General features: G+C 44.7%; 1 protein-coding gene across 3 annotated transcripts in view; it reads left to right on the top strand.

Annotated features, from left to right (window-relative positions):
* The window catches only part of LOC139540195 (SLIT-ROBO Rho GTPase-activating protein 1), a 160,456-nt gene that overhangs the window by 111,385 nt on the left and 36,275 nt on the right, over positions 1 to 12,796 (top strand). For 2 of the 3 annotated variants that reach the window (XM_071343808.1, XM_071343809.1), the window contains exons 9-12: positions 5,066 to 5,263; positions 5,866 to 5,950; positions 7,280 to 7,307; positions 10,935 to 10,968. In XM_071343808.1, coding sequence (XP_071199909.1) covers positions 5,066 to 5,263; positions 5,866 to 5,950; positions 7,280 to 7,307; positions 10,935 to 10,968 — 345 coding nt within the window. Of the gene's footprint in view, positions 1 to 5,065; positions 5,264 to 5,865; positions 5,951 to 7,279; positions 7,308 to 10,092; positions 10,202 to 10,934; positions 10,969 to 12,796 lie in introns of all 3 variants that reach the window. The other variant, XM_071343810.1, reaches the window with a different exon arrangement.

Raw genomic sequence — 12,796 nt, forward strand, 5'->3', positions numbered from 1 at the left:
GAGTAGTGGGTTCGATTCTCAGGACCACCCATACGTAAAATGTATGCTCTCATGATTGTATGTCACTTTGGATAAGTGTCTGCTAAATGGCATTATTATTATATTCAACCCCAGAGTTCAGAAGCCAAATACACCTTGAAGAGCCTAAATGCCAAATGTCAAGAAGGTCTGTAGTTCTAGAATCAAGGTGATAAGAAATGTCTATATACCATTAGGGACAAGTATCTTTCTCCTTATGGCCTCGTAGTCTCAGCCCCCCCTTCCCCCCAGCAGTCACAGGGATCACCTCCAGGCCTCCTGCTCTAATCCTGCTGGGCCCCAACTGGCATATCCCAGTGAGCGCATCTATCTAAAAGCCCGGCTGTAATTGAGCCTAGCAGTCAACACTGGTAACTAGTAGTCTGCTGAATAATACAGTGACTTTCAACAGCTATTTAGCTGGGAGCGATTCTCTCGCATGCGTGGGTCCTCTCCATACTGTGACAGCTGGGCCCATTGGCCTCCACAGGCCCACCCAGGAGAGGCTGGGGGAAGAGGGGGCTCGTCTCATACCCAGGAGTTAGTTAGGAAAGGTACTGTACTCCCGTGCCAAGGGCACGGTGGTGATGGAACCCATGGGCTGGTGCTAAACAGTGCAACTCTGGACCCGTATTCACAAAGCGTCTCTTCATAGTAGGAGTGGTAATATAGGAAGACGCAGGTCTTTTGGGTCCTATCAAAGCAGAATGTTGGTCAATCCCGTCACGCGAAAGGAAGGGAATTTTAAGCACCCTCATTCCACTCAATATCACCACTCCTCATTCCACTCAATATCATCACTCCTCATTCCACTCAATATCACCACTCCTCATTCCACTCAGTATCACCACTCCTCATTCCACTCAGTATCACCACTCCTCATTCCACTCAGTATCACCACTCCTCATTCCACTCAGAATCACCACCCCTCATTCCACTCAGAATCACCACCCCTCATTCCACTCAGAATCACCACCCCTCATTCCACTCAGAATCACCACTCCTCATTCCACTCATTATCATCACCCCTCATTCCACTCATTATCATCACTCCTCATTCCACTCAGAATCACCACGCCTCATTCCACTCAGAATCACCACGCCCCATTCCACTCAGTATCACCACTCCTCATTCCACTCAGTATCACCACTCCTCATTCCACTCATTATCACCACTCCTCATTCCACTCAGAATCACCACCCCTCATTCCACTCAGAATCACCACCCCTCATTCCACTCAGAATCGCCACCCCTCATTCCACTCAGAATCGCCACCCCTCATTCCACTCAGAATCGCCACCCCTCATTCCACTCATTATCATCACCCCTCATTCCACTCATTATCATCACTCCTCATTCCACTCAGTATCACCACTCCTCATTCCACTCAGAATCACCACCCCTCATTCCACTCAGAATCACCACCCCTCATTCCACTCAGAATCATCACGCCTCATTCCACTCAGAATCACCACGCCTCATTCCACTCAGAATCACCACGCCTCATTCCACTCAGAATCACCACGCCTCATTCCACTCAGAATCACCACGCCTCATTCCACTCAGAATCACCACCCCTCATTCCACTCAGAATCACCACGCCTCATTCCACTCAGAATCACCACGCCTCATTCCACTCAGAATCACCACCCCTCATTCCACTCAGTATCATCACTCCTCACTCCTCATTCCAGAATCATCACTCATCTGAAACTTTCAAATGACCCAGTTCGCTTAGTAATTGAAGGTAGTACTATAATAGCGAAAGCCTGAAAAGTTTGTTTGGTGATTTAGGACGTCTTTAATTTGAAACGTCTAAGCTATGAGAAGCTTAATCGCCTGCCAACCCTCAATTTCCATTCTCCCTGTCCAGACCTATAGTGTTGTAGTACTGTATGTTTGTGGTTTGACTGGGGTATTTCATGCTGGGCTACAAGGCTCAGGCTATCACACTGGGTGTGTAATGTATTTCTGAACGGGGAGTTGTTGTTGATGCCTAAGCCCAGCTGGTGCTTTCACACTGGCTGTATGTAGTCAGTGCAGGCAGCACCCCTCTGTGTGGGAGGTCGTGAAAAGCCATGGTGCTGCATGACCTTGTCTGCCTGGATGAAACGGATGCCCCACACAGGTCAGGACGAGGAACCACTGCTCTGTGTCCTGCCCACCAGATGGCCTCTCTATCTTGGCATGGTGTGCCATTTCTGTTTTTGCTTAACTTCTTACGGCTGAAATCCCGTTAACGGGATCGATTTGACAACAGCCAGTGAAAGTGCAGGGCGCCAAATTCAAACAGAAATCTCATAATTAAAATTCCTCAAACATACAAGTATTATACACCATTTTAAAGATACACTTGTTGTTAATCCCACCACAGTGTCCGATTTCAAAAAGGCTTTACGACGAAAGCATACCATGCGATTATGTTAGGTCAGCGCCGAGTCACAAAAACACAGCCATTTTCCAGCCAAAGAGAGGAGTCACCAAAAGCAGAAATAGAGATAAAATTAATCACTAACCTTTGATGATCTTCATCAGATGGCACTCATAGGACTTCATGTTACACAATACATGTTACACGATTAAGTTCATATTTATATCCAAAAATCTCAGTTTACATTGGCGCATTATGTTCAGTAATGTTTTGCCTCCAAAACATCCGGTGATTTTGCAGAGAGCCACATCAATTTACAGGAATACTCATCATAAATACTCATCATAAACGCTGATGAAAGATACAAGTGTTATGCATAGAATTAAAGATATACTTCTCCTTAATGCAACCGCTGTGTCAGATTTCAAAAAAGCTTTACAGCAAAAACACACCATGCGAAATGTCTGAGTACAGCGCTCAGCCACCATACAGATACCGCCATGTTGTGGAGTCAACAGAAGTCAGAAATAGCATTATAAATATTCACTTACCTTTGATAATCTTCATCGGAATGCACTCCCAGGAATCGCAGTTCCACAATCAATGTTCGATAAAGTCCATCATTTATGTCCAAATACCTCCTTTTTGTTCGCACGTTTAGTCCAGTAATCCAAATGCACAAGGCGCGAGCACTAAGTCCAGATTTAAAGTCAAAAAAGTTATATTACAGTTTGTAGAAACATGTCAAACGATGTATAGAATCAATCTTTAGGGTGTTTTTATCATAAATCTTCAATAATGTTTCAACCGGACAATTCCTTTGTCTTTAGAAATGAAAAGGAACGGAGCGCGCTCACGGCCGCACGCGTCACTAAACTCAAGGCTTTCTGCCAGACCCCTGATTCAAACAGCTCTTATTTGCTCCCCCTTCACAGTAGAGGCCTGAACCACGTTCTAAAGACTGTTGACATCTAGTGGAAGCCTTAGGAAGTGCAATCCGACCAAATTTTACACTGTATATTGGATAGGCAATCACTTGAAAAACTACAAACCTCAGATTTCCCACTTCCTGGTTGGATTTTTCTCAGGTTTTTGCCTGCCATATGAGTTATGTTATACTCACAGACATCATTCAAACAGTTTTAGAAACTTCTGAGTGTTTTCTATCCAAATCTACTAATAATATGCATATCTATCCAAATCTACTAATAACATTCATACCACCCTGTTTTTCTCAGGTGGGTCAAATGTTGAATGAGTCATGGGTCAGACAATAGAAAGACGAGCTATAATCTGTTCCTGTCTCTGTGTGTCGTAGCCACATGTGAAACCATGTAACGCCAATGTTGTTCTCCTAATAGAGGTCATGGGTTTCATTGAGATATTTGTCATTCAAGCACTCACATCTCCACTAGTTACTAGCTCGTCTATCAGTAGTACATGCCTTCTGACTTTGATGGTCACACGCCGTAACCTCCCTGTCAGAATTCTGTTGTATGCAGAGTGGCGTTTTCTGCTTCAGATGGTGGTTAGGCTGTTTCTGTTCTTTGCGAGTTGGCCTCTCTCTCTCTCTCTCTCTCTCTCTCTCTCTCTCTCTCTCTCTCTCTCTCTCTCTCTTTCTCTTCTCTTCTCTTCTCTCTCTCTGTGCATCTTTTCTGTGTCGATGACTCACGCTGACACATTCGACAGTCAATCTCAGGTTCTGGCAGGTATCGTTCTCTCTCATACTCTCTCTGAACCACTTCATCAGGTGAACACATGCTCTCTGAAATCATGTGAGCCCTCGGCATGCAGCACCATCCTTTCCCCCGTCTATCTACCTCCTAACTCTCTTCTTAGTCTCTCTCTCCTCTCTCTCTTTCTCTCTCTTTTTCATCTCTCTCTCTTTTTCATCTCTCTCTCTCTCTTTTTCATCTCTCTCCTTCGACCCCCCCCCCCCCGCCAAATGTATCACATCAGGGCATCAGTGGAATGGGAGTGTTTTCAGGAGCCAACATGTCTCTGAGTGAGACCTATTTGAAGGTGGGAACAGTTTGTTTGCAAATAACATGCATTTCATTAAAGCTTTAACACAATGCATACATCATCCCCTGGAAAGAAGTATCTTTTTGACTTAGTCACGGTTACCGTCAGTGTCTAGTGGAATTTTGCATTGTGGTGTCCTCCCTCTGTTGGAGGTGATGCGATATGCTTGGCCAAGCCCTGGCGTTTATAAGCTCTTGGAAAAGCAATCGCTGACAGTGAAGTGGCGGCTATGGAAATAAGAATGAAAAGCCTGGGACTGAGCACCATTCCTCCCTCCCTACCTACCTTCCAGCTCTATTCTATCTGTGTCTGTAAATTGATTGCCTGGTCTGGAGTCATTCTCAAGGACTGGTGCATTTGTCATGCTGCGTCTGAGGCTGGCAGAAAGCCATGAATTTCTCACATTAAGAGGGTGGTATAAGTTATTTGAATTGGTTTTTATTTGTATTTATTTATTTAACCTTTATTTAACTAAGCAAGTCAGTTAAGAACAAATCTTTTTTACAATGACGGCCTCCCCCGCCCAAACCCGGACGGCGCTGGACCGGTGGTGATTCAGCCTGGAATCGAAACCGGGTCTGTAGTGACGCCTCTAGCGTGGCACTGTAAACCTGTAGTAAAGTTGTGGTCCTCTCTTGTGTTCTGTTCAGATCAAGAAGACGTCAGAGGCCACCCTGACCACCATCCAGGACATGGTGACCATCGAAGACTATGACGTGTCCGAGTGTTTCCACCACAGCCGCTCCACCGAGTCGGTCAAGTCCACCGTGTCGGAGACCTACCTCAGCAAGCCCAGCATCGCCAAGCGGAGGGCCAACCAGCAGGAGACGGAGCAGTTCTACTTCATGGTGAGTGGAGCGCCCTCTAATGGTAACCTCTGGGCTATGACTGGAGAGAACTGGTCAGGGTCATATTCATTGAACACAGTAGCAAAAATATATTCAGTAAGTTGTGCTGACTTTGAATTCAGACTGACAGTCGCTATAGAAATTGCTGCTGTTGATCGATTGGCTGGAAAATATGAATACATGTTGACTACGTTGGATCGTTGTGATCCGTGGTGTCATGATAGTAGTTGTAATGTATCTTAGTAATAGAGCATGTGACAAAAATAGTATGTGCTCACTGTACTTGTTTTTCTAGTGATTTATTTTTATTTTTTAAGAGCTTTAAAATGCTGAATATATTATGTATTCCCTCTCTGGGCAATGTAACTCTGACACAAAGCTCTCCAAAAGTATCTCTTCCTTAGCGAGCGACTAGGCTATTCTCTGTTATTGTGTCCTCCTGGCTGTCTAAAGTTAGACATGGTGCGATAAAGCTTTAAAAAAAAACTCCCATTGTCGTTGTGTCCTTTGCCCGTGGCTGGCTTATCAGAGATTGGTGTCTTAAGGGCAGGCAACGCTCACTTGGCTCATCAGCCCTAGTAATTACTCTGAATTCTCCACAGAAATTCCGTGAGTTTCTGGAGGGCAGCAATCTCATCTCCAAACTGCAGGCCAAGCACGACCTGCTGAAGAGGACTCTGGGAGAAGGTAAGGGGTCAGAGACCCTAATGTCATGACCTACTTCATGTCTGTCTGTTCTGTCTGTCCCCTCTGTCTGTCTGTCCCCTCTGTCTGTCTGTCCCCTCTGTCTGTCTGTGCCCTCTGTCTGTCCGTATGTCTGTCGGTCATTCCACCATCAAGACAGGAGGAAAATGACTGGGCTTAGTTTGGCTCAGTTGTTAACTAAGCATGTTTCCATATGTATTAAACAGTACGCTGACTGAAAGTCTTGGCTATTGTCTGTTTTCAGTGGACTGGGGTTTGTAAAGGAACTTCTGGCTAAGTGAAAGAGAAAGATTGCATGCACTTTCTGAACGAAATGCTGTGCTTTAGAACTCAGCTAGTTAGAAACAGTTAATAACATACTTGGTTGATTCTAAAATGGTCCATTTCAATCTCCTCTGGACGTGGTAACATTTCCCTTGTGCTACTTTCTCCATCGGGTCTCACGACTGAGAAATAATCTCAGCATTAGCGAGCCAAGTCAGAGCTAAAGGGACTGTGCTGCTGTATTATCCTTCTTAGAGATTGATTAGTGGTTAGCTTAATGGCCCGGAAGCATTAGCGCATATTACTGTTATGTCTGGGGTCCCTGTGTTCTACATCGGTGGTATATCTCCTCAAGGCCTTTGACTAAGCTTCTGTCAACACTGAGCTGCTCCTGTTCCTGATAGCAACAATAAAGGCTGCTCCCAGGGTGGTCTCGATCGGTCGGTCTTAGCAATCTGTTGACTGTACAGGGAGTTGAGATCGAGAATTGGGACTTTGATTATGACGAGCCAAGGGATCCTGCCTTCTACAAAGCTTTCAATTGCGTGAGTGTGTGTGTGTTACTGTGTGTGTCGTCGTCATGCGTCTTTATCTTTTATTTGTATTTATTTGAACCACCCCCTTCCCTGGTTGGAGGACCTGGTGGAAAACATAAAAATGACTCCCAAGCGCATTGGCAAATCGACCAATCCCGCTAATCTTAATTCCACCCCTCAGATGTCCACAGAGTAACCCATTTTTTACCAGTATATTACCATTTTACCATTTCCTTATACAATACATCCTTCTATTTTACTGTGATGTGTCACGAGGGTCTTTAACCTCTCTTTTTGTACCATGTCTACTGAGATTGCCCTAAAAATAAATACTCTTTACCTAAGAGTATAATAATGAGGCCAGAGGTTACGGGCAGATGGCAGGGCTGCATCGTGCTTTACTGAGCGTGTGCACAAAGCTCTGCAGTGTCTCGGGGACAGGTCCCAAGTCTCAACTCATGTCCCCCCTCTAATCGCTCTCTCTTCCCCTTTCTCCCTTCGGTCTCCACAGGTCACAGAGGGGACTATATGACCACAAGGTAAGACACTACCACTATCTCATATACCAACCTCTTAGGTTTTAATAAGACCGAGTTGTCCAAATTCAGTTCTTTAAAAACCTTCCCCAAAAGTCATTGTACTTTCCATTGCGAACACTATTTCTCGTTATCCTCCTAGAGACAAATTTCCAATAACGTCTAGACACATTTACACTGGTTTGTAAAGAAAATAAAAGTTAGCCTTGTGAAATGTTTCTCCATCATCACTATGTGCACAGTGAAGTAATCCCTACTGTAACTCCTGACCTTGGAGAGATGGACAGCGGAGCAGAGAGAGCAGATGTTACTGCTCTGGACTCCCCTGGGATTTAATTTGCCATATGCCGAGCATGGCATGGAAATGATTCTGAATCCCCCTCCCCCCTCCCCCCTCCCCTTTCTCTCAGATAGCAAAGCAATGTTCTTTCACAGGGGGAGAGAGAGGGAGAAATACTGTCATTTGCATGCAAATGCACTGTGTGTTAGTATCAAGATCAAAGTCCCTTTTGGAGGGAATATTTGTGACCCACCACCTGGATTCGGTCCTAAATTTTAAATTGTATTTTTACATTGGATTAAAGTAGAGACTCAGAGCTAGAAAATTGTATATCATACACTACAGTTAAGGAACAATAGGAAAGTAATTCTGCTTTGAAAGTTGATAAACTTGTAACCCCACTTTTGAGAAAATGGTCCGTGAATGTTTTGGTACACCGACTGGAGAGCTCTTCTTTGTCTACGCCCATTCAGCATCGTTCACACCCTTTTAAGCCTTAGCCCCACCCATCTCTTTAAGGGTTCACATGCGAGGCCATTTGCTAAACAGAGTGAGTACGGTAGTGTAGTAAACAACCAAAGATTTCAAGACTAAACGTGGTGAAAGTTGAAGCAACAAGTAGTAGTGAAAATACACTATCTAGACCTTGGCCAGTATCCTAATCTGATTTTGGTGCAGGTCATGTTGTTCTTCACATTACCGTCTCTGGTGAACAGAAACTATATAAAATGTTTATTAGTCACATGCACAGGATACAGAAGGTGTAAACAGTACAGTGAAATGGTTACTTGCATAGTGTAGTCTTTGGTTTAGACATCTAGCTAGCTAAACAATGAACCATAATCCCAACTCTAATGCCGCGTTGTATGTACACATACTTAGAAGCTCATGTTATAGACAGAAGTATGCTACATGGCAGGCCAATCCGAATTCGTCTCTCAGTATGTCCAGCCCATCCATTATCTCAGCCAATCACGGCTAATGGGAAGGTTCCTATATTTTTTCGTGGCTAAACCAACTAGGCTCGTAATTTTTTTTCTTTTTTTCGTATTTACAGATTGCATACAAGTTTGTTATTAAGGCACATGAAAGTTCACATGTTCCATTTCTGCCCCAAAATGCATTTTGATAATTAAAAAAAGAAAGCGTTCAAATGTCTCTCCTGTGAACTAGTGACGTGAGACATAGGCCTAGCTTCTTGAAACGGATCACATTTAAGGTTGAGGGTGATTCTATGAATAATGAAACATTTCTCTCGACTTTAAGCAGTCTGATATATTGATTGTTTTGACACTTTGCTCTTGGTACAGGGTATTTTAGTATTAAAAAATAGTTTACTCCATATACAAACGTATAATTACGAATAACAACTTAGACACATGAACAATGACATCTCATTTGCCCAGACCCACATGCTCACACCCACATCCCTAGTACCTGTATTATTGTTTGGAACCTGGCCTTAAATTGTACCAATTTGTTTTTCTTGGTCACCCATGTTATTTCAATAATAAATCATTAGATTTTTCCATTGTGCTAATGATGGCAGATGGAAGTCAATCAAAGTTTTTAGTATACTTTTTTTCAAGATGAGTGATGAGATGAGAATCGTCCAGCCCATTGTGTATCTCACTACACCCCCATATGCCATGTCTTGAAATATGCAGACAGACGGATTAAAACAAAGTTTACATTGTAATACTTTTGACAGCAAACTTTCTAGCTCCGCCCACAACCTCCGGACTTCATCGCATTCCCAGAGAGCATGGATTATTGAGTCGTTATTAGTTTTACACTTCAGATATGACTCCGCAGTTGTGCTGTAGAACTTGTGAATTTTGCCTCTTGTATAATAAATTCTCTATATTACTTCAGACTGGATTAAGCGTACATTTGAGTTAACTGTCATTTCGTTAGTTATGCTCCATGAGCATTCTTCTCTTGCCTATTCCAGTGGAAACCATGAGAATGACAGTAGTTAATATCAGTATGGGAGCAACGGGGGATGACTAGAGGGACAACCCCACTGGTAACGGTCGTGACATTACTGAACTCACGAGACGACCACCCCCGTCCTAGATGCCACACACAAACTTCCATGTCGTGAGGTGGATGCTACCGCACGGCGCCCCCTCACACTCCACCCAGCAGGCCTGTTATTTTCATGACCTTTGATGTTGGGTGGAAAGGAAAAGGAAGGCTATCAAACCCTCTAACTATATAGGAGTTGGTGACCGCTCAATGAGACTAGTGGGGATATCCGATCAGGGCCCAGCATCATTTCACCACGAACACTCGGAAACTCTCAGAACAGACTTACCTGTCCCTGACTGACCCCATAAACGACAACACAAGTCACTTTTTTGCCATAGTTTAGAAAATGCATGCTTACTTGGTCTAAGCACGCATCTGTACTCTCAATGTCAGAATGTTTTACCAAACTATGTACACTGTATGTTCATGGTGGACGATTTCTCTAGCTTCTGTAACACCGTCTCCATTTTCTAGGCCTCCCAATGTGCCGCCAAAAGCTCACGGTGGCACGAATAGGAGGGCTAGGCCCCGCTCGGTCTTTAACGTCAAGTTGTTTAATGGCAATCTGGAGTCCTTTGTCAAGGTACTGGTCAAGTCCGGCCTCGAATCGCTACCGACCGTCTCATCGACCGTTACCATAATGATGACCGTAACTCAACCACTCTCGCTTGTCCTTTTTCCTGGGGTTTGATCATTACGCCGACTACAAGTCTGTGGTTCTATTTTTTTCGGGTTCTCTCTCCAGCTGTGTAGTCTCAAATGCTGGGGAAGCACAGAAACAGCATTGGTACTGACAGGGTGAATCCAGGGGAGGTGGAATAATGGCAGAGCAGAGGGCACGTGAGCACGGAGTGGGGGGGGGTGAAGGAGGAGAGGATTGAGGGACGATGTTTGTCTCCATCTTTCCCCCTGAGTCCATGCCGTCGGCTATGGCATTGGTATTCCTCCCTCTCTTTGTCTTTCTCTCTCTCTCTCCTCTGGCTGGTATGAAAGCAGCCATTGTCAGCAGGATATATGCGATAGCCAGGGGACGGTGGCCAGAGCGATAAGGGATTCACCACCTCATAGTGCCCTGCTGTCCTCCCTGCTCCTTCCCCCGCGTTTGATAGCCGCTCTGTACTCAGTGTGTGAGGGCTGGGCTAGGCTGTGGTACTGTAGGTGGCTGCTGTGGTGATTTAATCTGGGTTTCGCCTCTCTCTCTCTCTCTCTCTCTCTCTCTCTCTCTCTCTCTCTCTCTCTCTCTCTCTCTCTCTCTCTCTCGTTCTCTCGTTCTCTCTCCTCCTGCTCTCTCTGCTTCCTTTTACTCTTCCTTGTAGCCGCGGACGACGGAACTCGCACGCCAGACACCAGGTAGAGTGGAGAACCTGGAGTCTAAAGGGACCCCTACTGCTGCCTGTCTGTCTATACTGACTTCCCTCCTGTCTGTTTGTCTCTCTTTCTGCCCTGCCCCTAACACCACTGCCACTTCCTGTCTGTGAAAACCTTGGACCTGTGTGTGTTGATGTGCAATACTAACTCCCTGGAGGTTTGCTCTGAAAGACTGAACTGCCCACATCTATAGATGTCATTTCATTGATATCCTAATTCCTATATCCCTGTGTCCCACGGTTGAGCTGGATACTGAAGTATAACTTGGCCCGTCCCCAATAAATTGCACATCTACACCGTTCTCACAATTTGGCTCAGATTACATTGTACAATTATTAGAATACCCAACACTTATTTTAAACCGTCCAACATCTACGTTGATAGTATATGTTGGGAGAAATCCAATACCTATCTGGCTTAGTCCTCACATCATGTGATTGTATTACATCAGCATGCAGTGTAGTGGCCCAGGCCCTGTCCATCTCCGCTACAGAGCATTGGTAGCCGGTGATTCCTGGAATCCTGGCATGATTTCTGTGTTTGGGGCCATGTGTATATCCCCTGGGGTGAAAACAGAGCCAAAACATTATTAGAAGCATGTAAGAGTCCTCTGCCCCAGCAGAGAGATGGCAGCTGGTACTTCTGCAAAGTGTAAGCTACTCTGGAGTGCAGATCTGTACCCTTCTACTGAGGGAGGGAGGAATGTGTTTTCTGTAATGCAGAGTTCCCCAGTGGTCAGCCCGTGCCCGGTGCGTTTGTTTGGCCCCTTACGCTTTCTGAGCAAACACAAATAGTACAGTACTAGTCAAAGGTTTGGACACACCTACACATTCCAGGGTGTTTCTTTATCTTTACTATTTTCTACAATGTAGAATAATAGTAAAGACATGAAAACTATGAAATAACACATGCATTTCAATTAACAGGTGTGCCTTAAGTTAATTTGTGGAATTTCTTTCCTCAATGTGTTTTAGCCAATCAGTTGTGTTGTGACAAGGTAGGGGTGGTATACAGAAGATAGCCCTATTTGGTAAAATACCAAGTCCATATTATGGCAAGAACACCTCAAATAAGCAAAGAGAAACGACAAGCCATCATTACTTTAAGACATGAAGGTCAGTCAATCCGGGAAATTTCAGGAACTTTGAAAGTTTCTTCAAGTACAGTCACAAAAACCATCAAGTGCTATGATGAAACTGGCTCTCATGAGGGCCGCCACAGGAAAGGGAGACCCAGAGTTACCTCTGCTGCAGAGGATAAGTTCATTAGAGTTGCATCTCAGATTGCAGCCCAAATAAATGCTTTAGAGTTCAAGTAGCAGACACATCTCAGCATCAACTGCGTGAATCAGGCCTTCATGGTCGAATTGTTGCAAAGAAACACTACTAAAGAACACCAATAAGAAGATGACACTTTCAATGGACATTAGACCAGTGGAAATCTGTCCTTAGGTCTGATGAGTCCAAATGTGAGATTTTTGGTTCCAGCTGTTGTGTTTTTGTGAGCCGCGGAGTAGGTGAACTGATGATCTCCGCATGTGTGGTTCCCACCGTGAAGCATGGAGGAGGTGGGATGGTGTGGGGGTGTTTTGCTGGTGACACTGTGTGATTTATTTAGAATTCAAGGCACACTTAACCAGCATGGCTACCACAGCCTTCTGCAGCAATATGCCATCCCATCTGGTTTGCGCGTAGTGGTAGTATAATTTGGTTTTCAACAGGACAATGACCCAAAGCACACCTCCAGGCTGTGTAAGGGCTATTTGACCAAGAAGGAGAGTGATGGAGTTCTGCATCAGATGACCTGGTCT

Source organism: Salvelinus alpinus, chromosome 15, assembly GCF_045679555.1.
Source record: "Salvelinus alpinus chromosome 15, SLU_Salpinus.1, whole genome shotgun sequence".
NCBI lineage: Eukaryota > Metazoa > Chordata > Actinopteri > Salmoniformes > Salmonidae > Salvelinus > Salvelinus alpinus.